The sequence below is a fragment of the Gymnodraco acuticeps genome, unplaced genomic scaffold (assembly GCF_902827175.1).
Source record: "Gymnodraco acuticeps unplaced genomic scaffold, fGymAcu1.1, whole genome shotgun sequence".
Classification (NCBI taxonomy): domain Eukaryota; kingdom Metazoa; phylum Chordata; class Actinopteri; order Perciformes; family Bathydraconidae; genus Gymnodraco; species Gymnodraco acuticeps.
In genome coordinates, this window is record NW_022991729.1 from 779 (window position 1) to 25,941 (window position 25,163).

Below are 25,163 nucleotides of genomic sequence, written 5' to 3' on the forward strand. Positions count from 1 at the left end.
ACACACACACACACACACACACACACACACACACACACACACACACACACACACACACACACACACACACACACACACACACACCACACACACACACACACACACACACACACACACACACACACACACCCACACACACACACACACACACACACACACACACACACACACACACACACACACACACACACACACACACACACACACACACACACACACACACACACACACACACACAACACACACACACACACAACACACAACACACACACACACACAGAGAGGTTAGCTCCCGTACCTTGGTGATGGTGCCCACAGCCTTGGTGCGGCCCTCCCTGAACACCAGCTTGTGGTCACAGTGCAGGTATTCGGGGGTCTTGATGAAGCGGAAGTGCACCGTGGCTTTGTCTCCCGTCCGCAGACAGTCTCTGTTCATGGTGAGGATGGTGGCCGTCTGCCTGATGCTGCCGCAGTGCACTGTGGGTAGTGAGAGAGGAGGACACAGTCACTTTATGTAGGAAGGTTTCAGGGCGACCATAAAGCAGGAACTCATAAAAATCAAGTGTAAATCCACCCAAAACGAGAGCTGATACCTCATTCACGCCAACGCAACTCCGGTTCAAGCTCCGTGCTAGAGCTTTTCAGGTTCAGAACCGGTTCTTCGGTTTAGCTCCGGCTCTTTTCACACCGCCCAGAGTCCGACTGGTGCTGCGTCATTGCGTCAACGTTTGCGTCATGACGTAACCGTTTGCGTGCCTGCTTCATAAAGCCAAACCGAGCGGAAACCCCTCACAGCTGACACCGACAACAACAATGGGCGATTGTGCTCCAGCTTCCTCTGCACCTCTTCAGAAGACCAGATTCCCAGCAGGTAGCTGGTCTCTTCAGTGGACCACTGCTGCTTGTTAAGTTTCTCCATCGTTGTGTACAAACTGAATAAAACGCCGGCTTTTTGTTGTTGTTCAGGAGTTGATCCCGCCCCTGCCCCCGCCTCGACGTAAGCGTGACGTATGCGGTGCTTTTGCTCAGGGGCGGGATCAACTCCTGAACAACAACAAGAAGCCCGCGTTGTATCCAGTTTGTACACAACGATGGAGAAACTTAACAAGCAGCAGTGGTCCACTGAAGAGACCAGCTACCTGCTGGGAATCTGGTCTTACGAAGAGGTACAGAGGAAGCTGGAGCACAATCGCCCATTGTTGTTGTTGTCAGCTGTGAGGGGTTTCCGCGCGGTTTGGCTTTATGAAGCAGGCACGCAAACGGTTACGTCATGACGCAAACGATGACGCAATGACGCAGCATCAGTCGGACTCTGGGCAGTGTGAAAAGAGCCGGAGCTAAACCGAAGAACCGGTTCTGAACCTGAAAAGCTCTAGCACGGAGCTTGAACCGGAGTTGCGTTGGTGTGAATGAGGTATAAGAGGCTGCTCCGCTGCGGTGTGAACAGGAAAACCCGGTGCTTTTCAAGCTCCAGCTCCGAACCGGCCCTGAAACACCATTGGTGTGAATGAGGTATAAGAGTGAGAGCTGCAGCAAGTCTCTGTCCACTCTCAAAATAAGAGCATTCGAGGTGAGTAAAGCAGCGACTTTATCTGCAATGCCATAGACACTCTGTAGTTTCTTACCCATACAAACTATCACAGACACACTGAGTGTCTCCAGTGTGTCTGCGATTTTATAGTGATACATTCTAGTGTTCTCATACACAAATCAAACGGATAACTAGAAACTGATCCCGATTAGTAGAGACTGGATCGATCTGCGAAGCTAGCGTTGTAGCTACACCATCCACACCCAAATTAACGTCTTATAGACATCAATAAAGACGTGACTTTACCCCGCCTTTAAATGGTCTTTTATTATTTACCTACTTTTATATTGTTTTATAGGTCTTTCATGTTATATTGTTAATTTAAAAGTTTTAATAGCAACATTTCCTTTTGACGTTAGGCTTTTATTATTTTAATCGATTAACCGTTATTAAAATAATGAAGTTTTTATTACTATTATCTTTTTATTTTTGTTGTACCTATGTTTACTTTATTTAATAGGGTTTTATAATGTTGCATCAATTCACTGTCTTATTTTGCAGAGAGGAATCATTATTTATTTTTATTACATGATACTTGTAAGACGCTTTTATCCAAAACGGGGGGGGGCGTAGTAATCAGCAGCGAACCGCTTCAACACGTGTATTTCGGTGTATTCACGGCATTCATTTTGTTATTCTACAGGTATTGTTGTTTTGTAGTTATTTGTTAATGTAACCCAATTTGTGTTCTTTGAAATTGAAAAGGATATCGCATCGTGTTTGTTACTTTCGTTGCAGTTGTATGTCTTAAGTGTAATTTGGCTTGGCTTCCTATTTGTGGACATGCTTTTATTTTGAAGGAGAGGTAGCGCTGTTGACAGGAAGTTGTTGTTGCTATGGAAACAACGTGACGGAGATTAACGGAGAAAAGTAGTATCTACATATAAAGACGGAGAAAGTAAACGATAACGTTTATGGTTAAGTGTTAGCCCCCCCAGAAGAGGCACAAGCTCTTACGTTGATATTGGAGATTTAAATAAATTCAATTTGAAAAAAAAATGGGGGAAAAAACGAACAAAACGAATAACAAAATTGAAACCCGAATAGTACTCCAACGAACGAATATTCGGGTACAGCCCTACCTGTATCCCAACACCAAGGCTCTATCAGCTGCACCACACGCCTCCTTATTTTAATTGTATTATCGCACCTTTTACCTCCTTGTGTCTCTTAACCTGTTCAAATGTGTTGTTGCTATGCTGCATGTATCTGTAACGGAGCGTCCACACTACAGCTTCAAAAAAAGCTTGGAGCTGGGCGTGTCTGAAGCTTGGGGATTTTATTCGAGCAACGCGACCAACAACCAATCACATGAATCTCCCGCCCCCGACATACAAGTAAAAAACCCCGGGGATTTTATGCGAGCAATATATATATATATATATATATATATATATATATTAGGGCCGGGACTTTAACGCGTTAATTAAGATTAATTAATTACACAAACATTAACGCGTTAAAAAAATTAACGCATTTTAATCGCACTTATTTTTGCACCGCGGAACGTTTCTCACTGGATGAGTTTCAGGCGTACCGATTATACTGGAGCACCAACTAACGTTCATGACTTCAGACAACAACAAACCACAGTGAACAACAGTGGGAAATGTTGTTTTAAAAAACGGACGGATGGAAGCGTCGATAAGAGCACGGTTGTGTGCAAATTATGCAAAAAAGGAATTCGCATATCACCGCAGCACATCAAGCCTCAAGTATCACCTCAATGCAAAACATATAGCAGCTAGCGTGGAAGCTAGCGTGGACGTTAGCCTCTTTTATCGCGTTCACACCAAAAAGAGCCGGTACTAAAATTAGTTCATGAGAACCTTTTTACCCCCACGGAAGTCCCTGCTAGAGAGCAGAGAGCTGCTAGAGAGCAGAGAGCTGCTAGAGAGCAGGGACTTTCGTACGGCTCTCTTGTGAGAAAAGAGCTATATTTCTGATTGGCTGGGCGACCACGCCCCGTAAAACTCCCAAAAAGTTTTGTGAAGCCGCCATTTTATTATCCTCGCATTAGCATTAGCCCAGCGCAGAAACGCAGAGAGACTAATTTATGGCAACACAAAATAAAACATGGGAGCGGTGGAGATGAGGAGGTGTCGGCGTTCTGGCAATTTACAGTCCCCAACTCCGGGGACTTCCGGCCGGGGACTTTGGGCGGCAGTATACGCCGTTTGCGGCCTGCCAGTAAACCCAAAGCAGAAGAAGAAGAAGTGACGTCAGCGGCTTCATTTGCCTAATCCACCCCCAGGTTCAAAGAGTTCTCATGAACTAAATTCTCATGAACCTTTGTGGGAAAAGTACTGCGGTGTGAATGCGCCTAATGGTATACTAAAATCCATGTGAAAAAAATTGCTTCTCACTGTTCTCAGGTCAAATATTTATATGTGATTAAAAATGCGATTAATTTCGATTAATTAATTACAAAGCCTCTAATTAATTAGATTAATTTTTTTAATCGAGTCCCGGCCCTAATATATATATATATATATATATATATATAAACTCCCCAAACAGACGAAAACCTACCAGTTTCACCCACTGTCTCTGCCACCTCCCTCCATGCCTGGTTCCTCCGGTTTGTATCCCGGTAGGTGAAGAGGGTCTGCTCATACAAAACCGGGTGATTTGCTACGGCGATAATTAGTTTCTCCTCCATCTTTTTTTGAAATATAGAAATGAACGGCGGGATATCTCTCCCAGCTTAGACGCGGTTTGATTGGTTAGGGCTTGAGCTGTCAGATTTTCAGAAACGGGATTTGATTGGCTGGCGCTGGCTACTCCGGCGTCTCCGGCGTCAGAAGTTGAACATTGTTCAATTTCTGACGCCGGAGACGGACCGCTATGCTACCCACAATTCAGTTCGGCGAAAAGCGAGGCAACGTGACGTCACCCCATTCAAAGTGAATGGGCAGACGCGTTGGAAACCGTTTTTGAAGCTGTCGAAGCTGTAGTGTGGACGGGCCGTAAAGGTCTTAACATCTGATCCGAGGGGAATTTCTTATTATTTACTTTTGACTTATGATGTGTGTCATCCTGTAACGCACTTTGAGCTGCACGTGCTTTATGAAAAGTGCTGTATAAATAAAGCTTTATTAATATTATTCTGCGGTTTGTACACATACAAAATAAACAACCATTTGTCTTGAGTGTCTCCAGTGTGTCTGTTATATTCTAGTGTTCTGAGTGTTTAGATATACGGATGTCGTGGACACTGACCCATGGCCTGGTATCTGGGGGATATCGTGGTGGGGTGGTGGAGCACCAAGATCTCAGCCTCAAACTCCCACGTGGCCTGAGGCATCAACTTTGGAGCAACCATCACCATTCCTTTCCTTATCGACGAGCGCTTGATCTGAGGAAACACAAAAGAAAACCCACAAATGAACAAAATGAAGTTGTGAAGGGATGAAGACAAACTAGAGTATGAGGAAATGAGGAGATGAAGAGATGAGGAGGTGAGGATATGAAGTGAGGATATGAAGTGAGGATATGAGGAGGTGAGGATATGAAGTGAGGATATGAGGAGGTTAGGATATGAGGAGGAGAGGAGAGGAAGAGGTGAGGGTATGAGGAAATGAGGAGATGAAGAGGAGAATTAGGAGATGAGGTGAGTAGGTGAAGAAATGAGGAGATTAAGTGAGGAGATAAAGAGGTGAGGAGATGGAGAAGGAGGAGAGGAGGAGATGAGGAGGTAAGGATATCAGGAGATGAGGAGGTGAGGAGATGAGAAAATTAGGAGATGATATGAGGAGATGAAGAGGTGAGGATATGAGGAGGAGAGGAGGTGAAGAGAGGAGGAGGTGAAGAACAAAAGAAAACACACGAATGAGCAAATGAAGTTGAAGGGATGAAGCCAAACCAGAGACACAGCATGAACCCTCAGACTCACAAACCTTTTTGAGGGCGAAGGAGGCCGTCTGCCCCCCTCGAACCTCTTTGACCGGCATCCTCTTGCGGTGGATGGATTTCACGGCGATGGGGATGAAGGTTCCCAGCGGGTCGGGGCCTAACAGCAGCGTGTCGTTGAGACGGATCATTCCACGTAACGTGGTCCCCGAAACCACAGTGCCCACGCCCTGACGAGAGAACAGACAGCGTTCATCAGAGGGCTTCAGCGTTCATCAGAGGCCAGGGCTCAATGCTAACTTTTAAAAGTGGTTGCCAGGCAACCAGGCATCAGCTTTTGGTTGTCAAAACTGAAAATATGGTTGTCATTTTTAGTCACCTTATATTTTAAATAAGTAAGATACTATACAGTTATACATCAACTTAATAATGAACATGTGACACAAAAGAATGTTCAAATGCTTTACAATAAGTAATTAACACAATTATTTGAAACTTAAGTGGTAGGAAACTTGTCCAGTACCAGTAGTGCAGCTGTTGTCATGTTCTTCACAGATCCCTCACAAATGAATTGAGCAAGTCACTAGTTTCTTGGCTAGTGTCGTTGTCTCCCTTTCAAATTCAAAAAAGTGTTTTTTTCACTGGTTCAAACCCCGCTGCAGTCAGCATGTCGTTGTGTCCCTGTGGCGCAGTGGACTGGAGTCACAGGTTCAAACCCCGCTGCAGTCAGCATGTCGTTGTGTCCCTGTGGCGCAGTGGACTGGAGTCACAGGTTCAAACCCCGCTGCAGTCAGCATGTCGTTGTGTCCCTGTGGCGCAGTGGACTGGAGTCACAGGTTCAAACCCCGCTGCAGTCAGCATGTCGTTGTGTCCCTGTGGCGCAGTGGACTGGAGTCACTGGTTCAAACCCCGCTGCAGTCAGCATGTCGTTGTGTCCCTGTGGCGCAGTGGACTGGAGTCACAGGTTCAAACCCCACTGCAGTCAGCATGTCGTTGTGTCCCTGAGACACTTCACCCCAAATTGCTCTTGTGGGGATTGCCCACAGTGACTTACATACAGTGGGGCAAAAAAGTATTTAGTCAGCCACCAATTGTGCAAGTTCTCCCACTTAAAAAGATGAGAGGCCTGTAATTTTCATCCTAGGTACACTTCAACTATGAGAGACAGGATGGGGGGAAAGAATCCAGGAAATCACATTGTAGGATTTTTAAAGAATTTATTTGCAAATGATGGTAGAAAATAAGTATTTGGTCAATAACAAAAGTTCATCTCAATACTTTGTTATATACCCTTTGTTGGCAATGACAGAGGTCAAACGTTTTCTGTAAGTCTTCACAAGGTGTTCACACACTGTTGCTGGTATTTTGGCCCATTCCTCCATGCAGATCTCCTCTAGAGCAGTGATGTTTTGGGGCTGTCGCTGGGCAACACGGACTTTCAACTCCCTCCAAAGATTTTCTATGGGGTTGAGATCTGGAGACTGGCTAGGCCACTCCAGGACCTTGAAATGCTTCTTACGAAGCCACTCCTTTATTGCCCGGGCGGTGTGTTTGGGATCATTGTCATGCTGAAAGACCCAGCCACGTTTCATCTTCAATGCCCTTGCTGATGGAAGGAGGTTGTCACTCAAAATCTCACGATACATGGCCCCATTCATTCTTTCCTTTACACGGATCAGTCGTCCTGGTCCCTTTGCAGAGAAACAGCCCCAAAGCATGATGTTTCCACCCCCATGTTTCACAGTAGGTGTTCTTTGGATGCAACTCAGCATTCTTTCTCCTCCAAACACGTCTAGTTGAGTTTGTACCAAAAAGTTCTATTTTGGTTTCATCTGACCATATGACATTCTCCCAATCCTCTTCTGGATCATCTAAATGCTCTCTAGCAAACTTCAGACGGGCCTGGACATGTACTGGCTTAAGCAGGGGGACACGTCTGGCACTGCAGGATTTGAGTCCCTGGCGGCGTAGTGTGTTACTGATGGTAGCCTTTGTTACTTTGGTCCCAGCTCTCTGCAGGTCATTGACTAGGTCCCCCCGTGTGGTTCTGGGACTTTTGCTCACCGTTCTTGTGATCATTTTGACCCCACGGGGTGAGATCTTGCGTGGAGCCCCAGATCGAGGGAGATTATCAGTGGTCTTGTATGTCTTCCATTTTCTAATAATTGCTCCCACAGTTGATTTCTTCACACCAAGCTGCTTACCTATTGCAGATTCAGTCTTCCCAGCCTGGTGCAGGTCTACCATTTTGTTTCTGGTGTCCTTTGACAGCTCTTTGGTCTTGGCCATAGTGGAGTTTGGAGTGTGACTGTTTGAGGTTGTGGACAGGTGTCTTTTATACTGATAACGAGTTCAAACAGGTGCCATTAATACAGTTAACAAGTGGAGGACAGAGGAGGCTCTTAAAGAAGAAGTTACAGGTCTGTGAGAGCCAGACATCTTGTTTGTTTGTAGGTGACCAAATACTTGTTTTACCGAGGAATTTACCAATTAATTCATTACAAATCCTACAATGTGATTTCCTGGATTCTTTCCCCCCATTCTGTCTCTCATAGTTGAAGTGTACCTAGGATGAAGATTACAGGCCTCTCTCATCTTTTTAAGTGGGAGAACTTGCACAATTGGTGGCTGACAAAATACTTTTTTGCCCCACTGTATATCCCGCTTATTACACGGCCAGATACTAAACAAACTAACGGCTCGACTCCCAATATTAATTGAAATGATTTTATTGACTTAAAAATGATCGTATTTCTTCCGCTAAGAAACAAAAAGCTCCGTTCCGGCGCACCAACGGCTGGAACTGCGACAACAACAACTTTACGTTCACTGTCCAACTCTGTTCAGTTTCTGATCCACTAACAAGTCCCTAAACTCTACAGAGCTCGTACCGTGTTCCTGTTAGTGTTCACTTCCTCTCTGCCTTCTCCTGGGGATTTATCTGACGTCCAGCGCTCCGTCTTTTACTTTCTCTTTCTTGATCCTCCTTAGCAACGGCAGGAACTGCTTCGATAGCGTTTTTGAGGAGCTTTTTGATTACAGATTTGAAAACATCGCTGCTTGCTTTAAAAGTAGCACAACTCATGAAGTCAAACCTTGGAAAGTATCTAGATATCCCTGCCCTAATGCCAAAGGAACCGCACACTGAATGTGTGTCGCAGTCTGATGTCTATGTCTGGACCGCTGCGTAACAAGGAGGGTTTCTGCCCCGTTACTTCTGCGCTGCTTTATTGTCCCAGTTTGCTTTTCGGCCAAACTGTATACAGTTCAATCGACCGGACTTTTTCTGCAGATGTGAGCGTCCTTAACAACGGTCAATAAATCCTTGACAGCAGTCTGTACTACTGGATTAACAACGTGTCACGTGTTCTGAATAGACCAATCAGAATCGAGTATTCAACTAAGCCATGTAATAAAAGATAATACCTTAGTAACTCACAATGGAAGAACCTAGTAAATGAAAACAACTATGAGAATTAGAAAGCAAATGCATATCTTTGAGGAAAGGTGGGAAAATGGATAAAGTATAGAACACTATAATGAAGACTTATAAGGAACATGAGGTAAGAATTGACAATTAATGTATATCTGAGTATTACATTACATTACATGTCACTTGTTAGACGCTTTTATCCAAAGCGACTCACATACTCAATACTGTGGACAATCCCCACAGGAGCAACTTGGGGTGAAGTGTCTCAGGGACACAACGACATGCTGACTGCAGTGGGGTTTGAACCTGCTGTGACCCCCTGATCCCAACACACAACCCACTGCACCACACGCCGTATTAATATTGTATCCATTATTTTATTTGCATTATTATTACTATTTTTACCTTCTGGATTTGTCGACTGTTAGGTAGTTAATGTATGTATCTGTATTTATTTAGTTATGTATGCTTTGTGAATCATTTCTTAAAATGCAAATAAAATAAATTTTTTATATATTTATCCTACGAGGATGAATGTAGGAATATTTAGTTTTGTTCATTTGCCACCTCACTATTGACTCTCTAGCAGCAATTGAATTTAAGTTGCAAGGACAAAAAGTGAGTTCATACGAAAAGTTCAGAGACTCTATCATATCATACTTTTTCAAAGTTATAAAAGCTTTTGTTTTTGTATTTTGCTCTCTTATTTAAGTCAGTGACAGCCTTACAGTACAAATCCTCTTAATGAAGCTCAGCGCAACCCTCCTCCACCCCTTTTCACTTCCTGTCCTTCAGGATCCGAAAATACAATTTTAAAATGTTGCACACATATTCCACTTTTTCCTAGTGAGCCACTGGTTACGGTGCCGCGTGCCGACCCCTGGTCTAGACCCCGGGGAGGTTTCATCGGATCGGTTCTCCCCTCCCGAATGATACTCCTGCACAACGGGGCCTAATCGCCAAAACTCCATTACATTCATTTGTGTTTTCCTGGCAATAAATATGTATTTCCCCGTAGAACCATTTTCACACATCTCTACCGAGAGACACAACAGCAGAGAGTCTCAAACCTTCAGTGCTAAACTTTAGCTCTGCTTTTCCCTGTTGGTCTCCACTTTGAGGAGCCACCAAAGAACAGTGTGACTCATCTAAAGGAAAGAAACAAACAGCTAGGAGTATAAAGTGTTATTTCGTACCGGTACAGAGTAGGTGTCGTCGATCTGGAACTCTGCGGGCTCGTCGTTGTTGAAGTATGTTCTGGAGGAGAGCAGGTTGAGGAACATCTTCAGCAGCTCCATGTTCTCCCCCGTCACATTGGAGATCTGGAAGATGGGACACATCCTGCAGAGAGGGGCGGTAAAGTTATTATAAGACAAGTGCACAGTACTAATGAAGGTATTAGAGGTCAGGGCTGGATCTCTGTAGATGTGGTGGGAAAGATGAGTCAGATTTTGCGGAAACTGTTATTAGAAATCCTAGAAAGTGAAACATGTTTAATGATTGGTTTTGTTAACATGATTTTTTACAAAAATTAGAGACTAAATGTTTTGAAGATATTTCTGACCCGCTCTATCGAAATCAGTCGGAAGTCGCAACGGCTCATTTCAAAATAAACGTGGATTTGCGTGAACAAATAGTTTTTCGGGGTTCGGTGTTTTGTTTGATTTTAAATAAACAAAGTCTTGGCTTTCAGAATATGAAACTTTTATTTCCAAAATCAAACGATAAATACATGTTTGAAGCTTGTAAAGGGAAGATGACATTGACATATGATATTGTCATACTGATATTATGTACACACTGTGAAGTCCACTGAGACAAATGTAACATTTGTGATATTGGGCTATATAAATAAACATTGATTGATTGATTGATTGATTGACAGCTCTCACTCGCACTCTGCTGTTCTGCCCCCCCTCCCTCCGGCTGACATTATGAATGCAAGGCGTATACTAGTAACCATAGATAACACGGCAGGGTCCGTTACAGTTTGTTTTCATCTGATTTCAAATAAACAAAGTCTTAGCTTTCAGAATATTAAACTTGTTTCGGCAAATTCAGATGATAAATACAACTTTGAAGCTTCGGCATAATTACAAGCGGAGAACGGAGTAACTTAACGTCACAGCAGGCATAACAACAGCCGGTGTTTCTCGTGAGGGTTTTCCCCGGGAAACAAACACAATACACACAAAATTACACAAACACACACACACACACACACACACACACACTCGCGAGCTTCCCCCAGACCAGCAATCCAAACGAAAATATGTTCCCTCCGTAGTACTTTGATAATGTGCTCCGTTAACAACCAATCAGATCGATGGATTCCAGAGAAGAGGAAACTTTGAAGGCCTTTTTCTCAAAATGATGACTCGGTGACAGTCATTATATAATGTGACATATTTTGCTTAATATTTGGGGTACAACAACAATCCTGATATCATTAGAAAGCTAGGAATCTCCTCAAAGTGTATACAACTCAAAATGTGTCTTCGGTCAATGCGACTGATTCCGATAGAGCAGGTTTGAAAAAAAGTTTGAGGAGACATCTTTTTAAAAGGACCTAAAAATAAAACTAAGGCTGCAATAGTTAGTATACTTGTTCTGCAATAATTTCATTACACTGCTAAGGGATATTATAAATGTTAATAGTACAAATATACAATATTGTCAATTGGCTAAAGTTAACACATATTATACTATAATACACACAAAGCTTGTTTGAGTCCTTAGTTGCATGCTGTTTTTAAGAGACAAATTAAAAAGTCGCAGAAAATACAGGTGTATTTTTTAGAAATTGTGGAAGTAGATTTTTTTTTACAGATGATTTAAATAGCTGGTACACTATCTATAGATGAGAGTAACACCTACGTCACTTCCGGGCCAAAATGACAGCCCCGCCCACTTTTGGGGGAAAACAAAGCTGTCATTTGAATGGTGGTCGAGACAAATTCAGAAGTTCTTCCCAATCCGATCAGAAATGTTTGAAAACCGTGGATTTTCTGATCTTCAAAGAGCCCGAATACGACGGCCAGGCAGGCAAACAATTACATTAAATCATTGGAAATCGACGATCGGGCTCGATATATGGTTAAATAAAAATCAGTAGGCGAGCCCGTAATTTCGCCAGCTGTTACTCTCATGAGCGAGGCGGGAAATAATAGTTTTATGATGCCAACAAGCTGCTGTGTCGTTTATTGCACCTCAATTATAAAAAAAAATAAATCCAGAGTTACGTTCTTCTGTGGAACTCTGTGGCTTCAGGCTCGACCGCCATTCAAATGACAGGCGTTGCTTTCCCCCAAAAGTGGGCGGGGCCGTCATTTTCGCCCGGAAGGGACGTAGGTGCTACTCTCATCTATGGACATCGATCGCCTACTGCTATATTTAACCATATATCGAGCCCGATCGTCGATTTCCAATGGCTTAATGTAATTGTTTGCCTGCCTGGCCATCGTAATCGGGCTCTTTGAAGATACAAAAATCCACGGTTTTCTTAAATTTCTGAACAGATTGGCAAAAACTTCAGAATCTGTATTGACCGCCATTTAAATAACAGCGTTGATTTCCCCCAAAAGTGGGCGGAGCCGTAATTTTCATGTGTTACTTTCATCTCTCTTTTAATTCGATGATTTTAAACACATACTTGCACCTGCTTCCTTTAATGTGAAACTAACCGTGTACTTAAACTACACCATGCTCTCAAGGACACTCCCTGTTCAAAGAAAGGATTCAATAAAGTATTTTCATTTCTTTGTAGGATATATATTTGACTCTCCCCCGTCTCCTCCGCTGTCCTCTCACCTCTCGGAGCTGAAGTTGGACGCCGTCACGATGACGTCGTCTTTGTTCTGGACCAACACGGGGATCTTCCTGCAGCCCGGAGACTTTAGTAACCTCTGCAGCAGCTTTAGCGTCTCTGCAGAAACAAAGAAAATATACATCATTTACCTTCCTTTATAGGTCTTAAAGGATTTGATCTTATTGCATTAATCCAACATGCTTCAAGAGCAATATTAATGTTTACGTTGGTCTTTTTTATTTGTTAATCGTTTCACCTTTATTGGAATGATGGCATTTTTATTACTATTATCTTTGTATTTCGGTTGTACCTATATGAGGTGAGGAAATGAAGAGGTGAGGAGGTGAGGAGGTGAGGATATGAAGAGATGAGGAGGTGAGGAGAAAAGGATATGAAGAGGTGAGGAGGTGAGGAGAAAAGGATATGAAGAGATGAGGAGGTGAGGAGAAAAGGATATGAAGAGATGAGGAGATGAGGAGGTGAGGATATGAAGAGATGAGGAGAAAAGGATATGAAGAGATGAGGAGGTGAGGAGAAAAGGAGATGAGGAGGTGAAGAGATGAGGAGGTGAGGAGAAAAGGAGGTGAGGAAATGAAGAGGTGAGGAGGTGAGGAGAAAAGGATATGAAGAGGTGAGGAGGTGAGGAGAAAAGGATATGAAGAGATGAGGAGGTGAGGAGAAAAGGATATGAAGAGATGAGGAGGTGAGGAGAAAAGGATATGAAGAGATGAGGAGGTGAGGGAGAAAGGATATGAAGAGGTGAGGAGATGAGGAGGTGAGGATATGAAGAGGTGAGGAGGTGAGGAGAAAAGGATATGAAGAGATGAGGAGGTGAGGAGAAAAGGATATGAAGAGATGAGGAGGTGAGGAGAAAAGGAGATGAGGAGGTGAAGAGATGAGGAGGTGAGGATATGAAGAGATGAGGAGGTGAGGAGAAAAGGATATGAAGAGATGAGGAGGTGAGGAGAAAAGGATATGAAGAGATGAGGAGATGAGGAGGTGAGTATATGAAGATATGAGGATGTGAGGAGGTGAGGAGATGAAGAAATGAGTAGATGAGGAGGTGAGGATATGAGGAGGTGAGGATATGAGGATGTGAGGATATGAGGATATGAGGAGGTGAGAATATGAAGAGATGAGTAGATGAGGAGGTGAGGATATGAGGAGGTGAAGAGGTGAGGAGGTGAGGAGATGAAGAGATTAGTAGATGAGGAGGTGAGTATATGAAGATATGAGGAGGTGAGGAGATGAAGAAATTAGGAGATGATGAGAATATGAGGAGGTGAGGAGATGAGGAGATGAAGAGGTGAGGAGATGAAGAAATGAGGAGATGATGAGGAAATGAGGAGGAGAGGAGATGAGGAGGTGAGGATATGAAAGGATGAGGATATGAGGAGATGAGGATGTGAGGATATGAGGAGGTGAGGATATGAGGAGGAGAGGATATGAAGAGATGAGTAGATGAGGAGGTGAGGATATAAGGAGATGAGGAGTATTTGTCTTTTTTATTTCTTAATCGTTTCACCCTTATTGGAATGATGGCGTTTGTATTTCTGTTGTACCGATATGTTCCCTTTGTTTTATATGTTATATTGTTGCATCGACTCGTTGTCTTGTGTCTTATCTGTCAGAGAGAAACCATTATTCAGTTTATGTCATATTTTGCTGCACCTTTTAAAGTTCTCAAATAATCTGAGGGGAATTTCTTGTTGTCCGGTTTTAACTTGTGAAGTGTCATCTTTGAGCTGCATGTGATGAAACGTGCTGTATCAATAAAGCTTTATTAGTATTATCAACATGTCATTTTACAAAAACACTGGCTGTCTGTGAACAACTAACGGTACGTCCACGCGGCAGCGTCGCGTCAAAGCTTGCCGGTGGGCGTGTCTGGCGCGCGACCAACAACCAATCACATTCATCTCCTGCCCCGGACACACAAGCACGCGGTTTGATTGGCTAGCGCTTGTACTGGCATATGGTTTGATTGGCTAGTGCTTGTACTGGCATATGGTTTGATTGGCTAGTGCTTGTACTGGCATATGGTTTGATTGGCTAGTGCTTGTACTGGCATATGGTTTGATTGGCTAGCGCTTGTACTGGCATATGGTTTGATTGGCTAGTGTTTGTACTGGCATATGGTTTGATTGGCTAGTGTTTGTACTGGCATATGGTTTGATTGGCTAGTGCTTGTACTGGCATATGGTTTGATTGGCTAGTGCTTGTACTGGCATATGGTTTGATTGGCTAGTGCTTGTACTGGCATATGGTTTGATTGGCTAGTGTTTGTACTGGCATATGGTTTGATTGGCTAGTGCTTGTACTGGCATATGGTTTGATTGGCTAGTGCTTGTACTGGCATATGGTTTGATTGGCTAGTGCTTGTACTGGCATATGGTTTGATTGGCTAGCGCTTGTACTGGCATATGGTTTGATTGGCTAGTGTTTGTACTGGCATATGGTTTGATTGGCTAGTGCTTGTACTGGCATATGGTTTGATTGGCTAGTGCTTGTACTGGCATATGGTTTGATTGGCTAGCGCTTGTACTGGCATATGGTTTGATTGGCTAGTGTTTGTACTGGCATATGGTTTGATTGGCTAGTGCTTGTACTGGCATATGGTTTGATTGGCTGACACTTGTACTGGCATATGGTTTGATTGGCTAGCGCTTGTACTGGCATATGGTTTGATTGGCTAGTGTTTGTACTGGCATATGGTTTGATTGGCTAGTGCTTGTACTGGCATATGGTTTGATTGGCTAGCGCTTGTACTGGCATATGGTTTGATTGGCTAGTGTTTGTACTGGCATATGGTTTGATTGGCTAGCGCTTGTACTGGCATATGGTTTGATTGGCTAGCGCTTGTACTGGCATATGGTTTGATTGGCTAGTGCTTGTACTGGCATATGGTTTGATTGGCTAGCGCTTGTACTGGCATATGGTTTGATTGGCTAGTGTTTGTACTGGCATATGGTTTGATTGGCTAGCGCTTGTACTGGCATATGGTTTGATTGGCTAGTGCTTGTACTGGCATATGGTTTGATTGGCTAGTGCTTGTACTGGCATATGGTTTGATTGGCTAGTGCTTGTACTGGCATATGGTTTGAATGGCTAGTGCTTGTACTGGCATATGGTTTGATTGGCTAGTGCTTGTACTGGCATATGGTTTGATTGGCTAGTGTTTGTACTGGCATATGGTTTGATTGGCTAGTGTTTGTACTGGCATATGGTTTGATTGGCTAGTGCTTGTACTGGCATATGGTTTGATTGGCTAGTGCTTGTACTGGCATATGGTTTGATTGGCTAGTGCTTGTACTGGCATATGGTTTGAATGGCTAGTGCTTGTACTGGCATATGGTTTGATTGGCTAGTGCTTGTACTGGCATATGGTTTGATTGGCTAGTGCTTGTACTGGCATATGGATTGATTGGCTAGTGCTTGTACTGGCATATGGTTTGATTGGCTGAAGCTTCCGTCGACGCTTGAAAAGTTGAACTCTTCTCAACTTTCAGCGCGAGCAACGGAGGCAAAGCGACGGAACCACAATGCGGTTCGGCAAAGTGTGACGTCACCCTAAAGTGAATGGGAAGCGTCTCCGTTGAAGCTGCCGTGTGGACGTACCGTAAACATATTCAACAGTAAAATCCTTCACAAGGAGTACATTGAAGTGAGTACTCTATATAAGAGAAAGGGGTTGATTATACATGGTGCTTTATTCCTAACATCCCCATTTCAAAGCATATTTAATCATAGTTTATTCAGCAGACTCCCTGTTGTTCTGCACTTCTCCCATATGCTTTGTTAATTTGCTCTTGCAGGGATTTGTGTTTTATGCAAAGTGAACTCTGGAGAGGCTCTCACTGTGAGTGAGTGTTTGGTTTCACACACACCGCATTTACATCATTAAAGCACAGTAAATAAAGCTGGAATCACATCACATTACTGACTTCCCAGAGAGGAGTCTGTGCACATGGGGAATTATAAAATGCATTATCACTTGTCTTACTTGAGTTAGTAAAAGTATGAAGTTCAAATCAGAGTTAATTCAGAGAGTTGAAACACAATAAAAACATAGAATAAAATAAAAACACACAAGTTACCCAAACGGGAATAACAATAATAATACATTTGATTTCTATAGCGCTTTTCTTGAACCCAAAGACGCTTTAGATTTGGGAGGGAGGGTAGACAAACAAAACAAAACCAAAAAGAAAGAAAACAGAAAAGCAGCCAGGAGGAAGTTGGTTGAGATGTCTTTAGATGACATTTAAAAGAGTCTGAGAGACAGGGGTTGTTTACCTTGCAGGATGTTGGCTGGACACATGTCTATCTTAGTCACCACCACGAACACGGGCACATTGAGGGCCAGAGCGAGACCCAGGTGCTCTTTGGTCATCCCCACGATGCCGGCGTTACTGCCAACCTGAGACAGAGAGAGAGGAGAAGGGATAAACAAACAAGGACAACAGGAAGGGCCAAAGACTTGAGCCTGACAGTTTATAGCTAATGGTGTTACACATGCTCCAACCTTGTGTGTGAATGTGTGTGAGGGTGTTTGAAGAAAGAAAGTAAATCCAGGGTATATGCAGGAATCCTGACGTCAAATGTAATACCTTTTAAGACCTTTTTTAAGACCCTTTCCAGACATTTTAAGACCTCATCGCAACTTTGAGTTCTAACCGGTTACCTTGGCGACACACTTTACCTCACATTGACTGTAAGATAGCACAACTAACAGAGTGCAGACAGACGACTGTAGCATCCTCTCCACATGAACTTCAACCTCTCTGTGAAGGTCAGGGTTAATGCAGGATGCTCTTTGTTGCTTCTGTACTCTGTGCTCTTTCATTCCAGTCAAACTCCTCAGAAACCAGTAGAAACCAGTATTTGACCAATAAACAAAACAATTGACAAAACTTTGAACTATGAAATATATTAAACGTTGGTGAGCTTCAGCGGGGTAATGCCATATAGGAGCTCCCTCACAAATACCCAGGGGTTACATTGGGCTGGGGCTGTCCGGGGATAAGCCCGGCACATAGGACGATGCTGACGTCATCACCCTCACACATTTGTCATATGTTTACAAAAAACAATATATATGTTAAAACTTTTCTCGTTCTTAATATAGACTATATTTAGGGTCGGTGTGGCGAAGGTAACTTCGTATTGCACTTTATTAGCGTGATTGCACAGTACATGTTGTCTGTGGCTGATGATTGTGTGCACCTGGTGTCCTGTGTTGTCTCCTCCCCCCTCACCTGTGTCTTGTTGTGCTGATTAGAGTGTGTGTATTTAGGCTCTGTTTCCCTGTCTGTTGAGAGGCTGGTAGGGTGTGTGAGATCCTTGTGGCTGCAGGATGTGTGCAAGGAGAACAGCAGGATTGAGGCTGTGAACTTTGTGCACATGATTTTAATAAATGCCCACGTCGGGTTATATTTTTGGACGTTCTGCCTCTGCCTCCTTGCTTGGTCTGGGCCGCTCAACGGTCAGTCTCACAGTCGGTATGTGTTGACTTCACTTTAAAATAGCAGATCTCTGTGACCGGATATAGTTTGGCTTAGTGAACATGTAGGAGCGGCATCGCCCGGACTCCGCGGCTCCTCCATGCAGAGAGTCTGCACTGCAGCGGTGGGTGTCAGCGACGTGCAGTCAGGGGAGGCACGGATTGGCCATCGGGAGAGTCGGGACTTAAACGCCGCGGCTTTCTAGCTAGCACTTAGCATGTGGGACCGGACAGCTTTGACCTCCATCGACAGACTCTTCCCCCCCCCCACAGAGCGGAGCAAGGCAACGAAACTTAATATAAGAAGCAGCATTTCACGGCGCGCTCTGCATGGGGCCGCCTTGAGGGGGTTTCCCGACATGTCGTTGCAGTAAATTAAAGGGTGTTTCATGTTGTCGTTGCTGTGGACCTTCTTAATACCTTGGAAAATGCCATTTAATACTTTAATAGCCTTAATTTTCGTGAAATTGATTTATCAACTTTTAATACTTTTTAAGACCCTGAAATCTCTAATTATGTGTCTTCTTGGTAGGGACATTAAGTCTTTGGGAGGTGTTGGGAAAATACTGAATGTGAGAGTCACATGGTAAATGTGAATTTTGAGAGAAAGTCAGATTTTATAGGAAAAAGTAATACAACAAAATGAACGTCAGAATTTTGAAAGAAAGTCACATTTTTGAGGAAAAAGTCAGAATTTTTTGAAAAACATCATTTTAAAAAAAAAAAAAATTATTTTTGTTTTTACTACTTCCATTTTTGAGAGGATCAGAAATACATGGATCCTGAGATTGAAGTGATTATTAACATTTTTAAGTATTCATAAAAAGTGTGAATTTGTTGATTTTGAGAAAAAAGAAATCTGAATTTTGAGAAAAAGTAATACAAAAAAATGAAAGTCAAAATCTTTAGAAAAACAGAATTTTTGAGAAAGTCAGATTTTTGAGAATGAAAGTCAGATTTTTGAGGAAAAAGTCAAATTTGAGAGAAAAAGTAATACAAAAAAATGAAAGTCAGAATCTTTAGAAAAACACAGAATTTTGAGAAAAAGTCACATTTTTGAGAAAAAGTCTGAATTTTTTGATTTTGAGAAAAAAATCTGAAGTTTGAGAAAAAGTCATATTTTTGAAATTGTCGAGAAAAAAATCTGAAGTTTGAGAAAAAGTCATATTTTTGAAATTGTCGAGAAAAAATCAGAATTGTTTGATTTTTGAGAAAAAGTATAAACAAAATGAAAGTCAGAATCTTTGGAAAAACACAGAATTGATGTTTGAGAAAAAGTCATATTTTTGAGATTTTTGAGAAAAAGTCATACAAAAAAATGAAAGTCAGAATTTTGAGAAAAACACAGAAGTTTGAGATAAAGTCACATTTTCAAAAGAAAGTCCGATTTTTGAGGAAAAAGTCAGATTTTTGAGAAAAAGTAATACAAAAAAATGAAAGTCAGAATTTTGAAAGAAAGTCACATTTTTGAGGAAAAAGTCAGAATTTTTTGAAAAACATCATTTTGACTACTTCCATTTTTGAGAGGATCAGAAATACATGGATCCTGAGATTGAAGCTCAAGCCGGTGACGAGTGATTATTAACATTTTTAAGTATTCAGAAAAAGTCTGAAGTTTGAGAAAAAGTCATATTTTTGAAATTGTTGAGAAAAAGTCAGGATTGTTTGAGAAAAGGAATAAACAAAATGAAAGTCAGAATCTTTAGAAAAACACAGAACTTTGGAGAAAAAGTCAGAATTTTTTGAAATTTTTTTTTCTCTCTTTTTGTTTTGACTACTTCCATTCTTGAGAGGATCAGAAATACATGGATCCTGAGATTGAAGCTCAAAACGGTGACGAGTGAGTTTTCCTAACTTGAGACTGGACCCAAAAGTAAGTAGATTTCCATTTCCCCCATGTTTAAATGCCTCTCTCTCACCATGAGCATGCAGAAGTCAGGCAGGTGTCCCGTCATGCCGAACACGGTGGTCTTCAGGTACTTCTCGTGTCCCGCCAGGTCGATGAAGGTGATGACCTTTGAGGATTTCTCACAGATCTTCGTCCAGTCCAGGCCGCCACCGTGGCTGTCGGGTTTATTCACAACCTGAAGGCGCAGAAACACACACAGAGATTACAGATGCACAGCGAGGGGGAGAGATAGTAGAAATACAACTGAGAGAAAAATACAATTTAAAATAAAAGTTACATTACTTGACATTGTACTGAAAATAATAATTAATAACTTTGTCTATTAGCTATTATCTGTGCTTTTAGTAGGGCTGCTCAACTAATCGTATTTTAAATCGCGATTACGATTATGGCTTGCAACGATTACGAAAACAACGTAATCGAAATAAAACGATTATTTTTTTGGTTTTTCAGTTGAATTCTACTTAAAGTTCAGGGTAATCAACTGTTAAAAACTTACTGTTCACATGTTTTTTATCCAATAAATGGATGTTTTCAAAGTCAATGAATAATCGCAATTACAATTATTGACCCAAATAATCGGAGATTATGATTTTTGCCGTAATCGAGCAGCCCTAGCTTTTAGTATATGTTTCGTTTGTGGTTTGTATCATTGTGCTCTTGTATGTTTTCTTTAAATGCCATCAACCTGCCAGGGACTGCAGATGAAAATGAGCCTTAATGGCTACATCTAGTTCATGATGGACTAAAGAGTGTTCATGTTAATTAATGTGCATGGTCCCTTTTCAAATACAATGAATAAAAACAAATACTGGCATGTTATCTTAATGGAAAATGATTTTGAACATAGTTGCTGCTGAAAGTTTAGGAGTTGTAACTGACAGAAAATTAACTAACACATTCGAACAAAAAGTGGAAAAAGTGACATTTCTTTACACTGTACTCAAATCATCTGAATGGGAAAATAATGTCAACATATTTTCTGCTTTAGGAGTTGTATCGCCTTCTCACATTAAATCACACTTTGAGGAATAAAGAAAGCTAGCTTATTAAGAAGCTATGCCATTAAAGAGGTTGTTACGGTCCAAGCACTGTTTGTACTGTAATCAGTCTTTAAACTTAAAGGTCACCTATCATGCAAAATCCACTTTCTCATGTCTCTTCTACATCAACATGTGTCCCCTCTTCTTCATGTCTCTTCTTCATCAACATGTGTCCCCTCTTCTTCATGTCTCTTCTACATCAACATGTGTCCCCTCTTCTTCATGTCTCTTCTACATCAACATGTGTCCCCTCTTCTTCATGTCTCTTCTACATCAACATGTGTCCCCTCTTCTTCATGTCTCTTCTACATCAACATGTGTCCCCTCTTCTTCATGTCTCTTCTACATCAACATGTGTCCCCACTTCTTCATGTCTCTTCTACATCAACATGTGTCCCCTCTTCTTCATGTCTCTTCTACATCAACATGTGTCTCCTCTTCTACATCAACATGTGTCCCCTCTTCTTCATGTCTCTTCTACATCAACATGTGTCCCCTCTTCTTCATGTCTCTTCTACATCAACATGTGTCCCCTCTTCTTCATGTCTCTTCTACATCAACATGTGTCCCCTCTTCTTCATGTCTCTTCTACATCAGCATGTGTCCCCTCTTCTTCATGTCTCTTCTACATCAACATGTGTCCCCTCTGTGGAAAGAGACTCTGAAAGTTTCAGGAACAAAGATTCTCTCTCTTTTTGATCCATTTCTATAAAAACCTGTCTGAAAATGAGCTGATCAGATTTTGGCCACTTTATGATGTCATAACGATGTGTTGTCTTGTGTAACCATTAGCCAATCAGCAACCAAGGTAACCCCCCCCCCCTTATCACCTGAATCTCCTCCTAGAGCACCATTGTGTTCTTTTTAACCAATCATCTCTCAGATGGGCGTGGCCAGCAGCAGCTCATTAGCATTTAAAGCTACAGACACAGAATCATCACTTTGGAAACAGGGCTGAAACAGAGGGGATTATGGGTAATGCTGCAATGATCTGTTTGGTGTTTCAGCCAATCAGAGACATGTTCTGTATATATCTGAGACCTGTGATAGATTGATGAAAAACAGTATGATAGGTGACCTTTAAACACTTATTATAGGAGCTTTAACTTTCTCCATTTCACCCCCCTGGTGTCTACAGTACGTCCTGAACGTGGCAGAAGCTCACCTCTCCCTCCTTGTCAAACCCCAGGATATCATTGCCCACACTGCTGGTCCTGCCACTCTCCATTTCATGTTTGTGTCTAAAGAGCTTCTGGCGAGCAAAGCCTCGGCCATTGTCCAGCTCACCGTGGGTCAGAACCCCCAGCAGAGTGCTCTTCCCCGCGTCCACATTCCCCACCACCGCCACCCTGAGCACCAGAGGGAGGAGAACAGGAAGAGTGGGTTATATCAAACATTAGAATCCTTTATTTGTCCCGCAACGGGGAGATTTACAGCGTTACAACGGTACAGTGCAAATTAGAAGTAAAAAGAGTAAGAGACTTAGATCTTATTTAATAAAGGCAGGCTAACAATATTAATAATAAAACACAATAGGTCAATTAAATAACAGATACACCAGGGTAACAAAAAGTAGCATTTTGTGAAAATATTGAAGTAGCTATTAATGTAGTGCTGCTCGATTATGGCAAAAATCATAATCTCGATTATTTGGGTCAATAATTGATATCACGATTATTAAAAACGATTATCCATTTACTTTGAAAACATTAATTTATTGAAAAAAGAAAATTTGAACAGTATGTTTTTAACAGTTGATTACCCTGAACTCTAAGTAGAATTCAACTGAAAAACCAATAAAAGAAAATAAAGAAAATAAATAATCGTTTTATTTGGATTTTGTTTTCATAATCGTTGCAAGCCAAAATCGTAATTGCGATTAAAATACGATTAATTGAGCAGCCCGATATTAATGTTAACAAATTGTGAATACATTTAAATAAATAAAATTAAATAAATTGCACATGAGCGCTGGTATTGAACAAAGCTCTCTCTATCTATGTTTTTTAGGGATGCACGATAATTATCGGCCCGATAATTATCGGTCCGATATTAGGAATTATGACGTCATCCCGATAAACCCGATACCAGTATTAATAGCCCCGATAATATACAATAAAAAACATACTGCGGTGTGGGTGGATTGGGATAAGGGGCGCTTGTTTTTCACTGGGCTCCTCCCGTTTTGCCAGTACTGTGGTATTAGTGGTTTAGGAAGAGGGGAGTTCTTCACAAATCCAGCGCTCCCTAACTCATGCCTGGCTGTGACGTAAATGGTGTGCGGCCGTGAAGCCAGGACAGTAAACAAACATGTCGTCGGTGGTATGGGCGTTGCAGCTATGTGCAACTCAAGGCATATGCTCGAACCGGAGCTGCCTGGACGCTGCAATCATGTTGCGCACTATCCGTGCTGAGTGTGCTGACTTTTCGTACAATGTCCCACTGTCTGGCTTCCTGCATAAAGTCAAGTGCAGTTGTGGCGAAATGTCGCTCCTCTGTTTTCATTTAAACAGCTCCTTATATCCGTTAGCGCAGCTAGCTAGCACCAGATGCTAACAACAACAATGCACGTAAGGTCTCTCTCTCGCTCGCTCGGGCCACACATACACATACACCTCCCGGTCCTCCAGATGGCCAGTCGGTGCCTGCCGGTGAGCGTGGAAGTGTGGTCTGCCACAAGCGGGCGGCAGGAGCGGGGCTGTCAGCATCAGCTTGTAGACGGTATTTTAAACTCGATGCGCTCTGAAACTACGGGGCGGCCGAGGAAAAAAAATACACATGCGTTAATCGCGTTAAAATAATTAGTGGCGTTAATTTTTTTTTATTATCGGTTATCGGTCTTGAGAAGCAGGAAGTTATCGGTATCGGTTTCAAAAAACCAATATTGTGCATCCCTAATATTTTTATTAACAAGTGAAGTCAGATAAAACTGATATTGGAACATTTTGTCTGCGATATAAACTCTGATGCTGAAATTAAATCAAACTCAACTATATCATCTCTCAAAATGCACTTCCACCTCAACAAAAACTAATGCAAAACAAACCATGCACCTTAACAAATGTCAAAATATATAAGGTGCCATGGGGTACTACATTTTTGACTTAAAACCATCAATATTATTTCCCAGCCAGAGCATTTCCTCTTATTTGTAAGGCACGGCCAGTTTATTTATTTAGCAGCTTTCAACACAAGGCAATTCAAAGTGCTTTACAACAAGGAAAGATATTAAGAGACATATTATGAAATGGCATTTTAAACGAACCCCACTTCTAATCTGCGACCCAATATTCATAATATTCAACGGATCCTGGCCATATTTGTGTAGCATATACAATGAATTTGCTCCCAGACATTCATGTGGCTTGCTATCTTTAGACCCCATCTGTGGTCAAAAAGTCACCACTTAAGGTCCTTTCAGTATTTCTACTTTAACCCCAATGAATTGTACCTGACTTCCAGGAAGTCCTCCTCGCCCACACGCCTGCGGATCAGATAGTCTCTGATCTTTCCTCCAGCGTCTGTTCGCTCTCTGAGGAAGATCAGGTCGGTTTCGATCTGTTCGCACAGCGACCGCACCGTGGCCACCGACGCCTCCATGTCCTTGTCATCCAGACCGTAGTCTCCCCCGTCTGAACAGAGAGGAGAGAGGGAGGTTAACCATGAAGTAGGAGCAGGGAGCAAGAGAGGAAATGTTATAATATCTACTCTATCAGTTGCAATGTACCATGAAGTAGGAGCAGGGAGCAAGAGAGGAGGAAAAGACAGTCACAAATAGGGTTGCATATCGTTGACTTTTTTACGATACCACTGAACGATACTCGACCGATACATATCGTGATACTTTCATGTTGCATAAGGGAAAAATTGAATCATCCCGCAATTACTCCCATGAAACGCTTTATGATGTAGTTAACATGTCAAATGAATATTAAATTCAATTGTGGGACTTGGACCTTTTAGTACTGAACAAACAATGAAAAACACGTTATCGATGAAGAAAACTGATTCTGCAATATCATTT

The 25,163-nt window shown here is 42.1% G+C and overlaps 1 protein-coding gene across 1 annotated transcript; it reads right to left on the reverse strand.

The window, feature by feature from the left end:
- Nucleotides 1–298: 298 nt before the first annotated feature.
- LOC117534825 (GTP-binding protein 1-like) lies at nt 299–24,771 on the reverse strand (the record flags this gene model as incomplete). The annotated part of the gene is given in 9 exon segments (XM_034199058.1): nt 299–477; nt 4,814–4,949; nt 5,491–5,673; nt 10,073–10,217; nt 12,687–12,801; nt 16,981–17,104; nt 20,107–20,271; nt 22,305–22,488; nt 24,591–24,771. Coding segments are annotated over 9 exon segments (1,412 nt in total), but the record flags the coding sequence as incomplete, so codon positions are not given.
- Between the last annotated feature and the right edge of the window lie 392 nt (nt 24,772–25,163).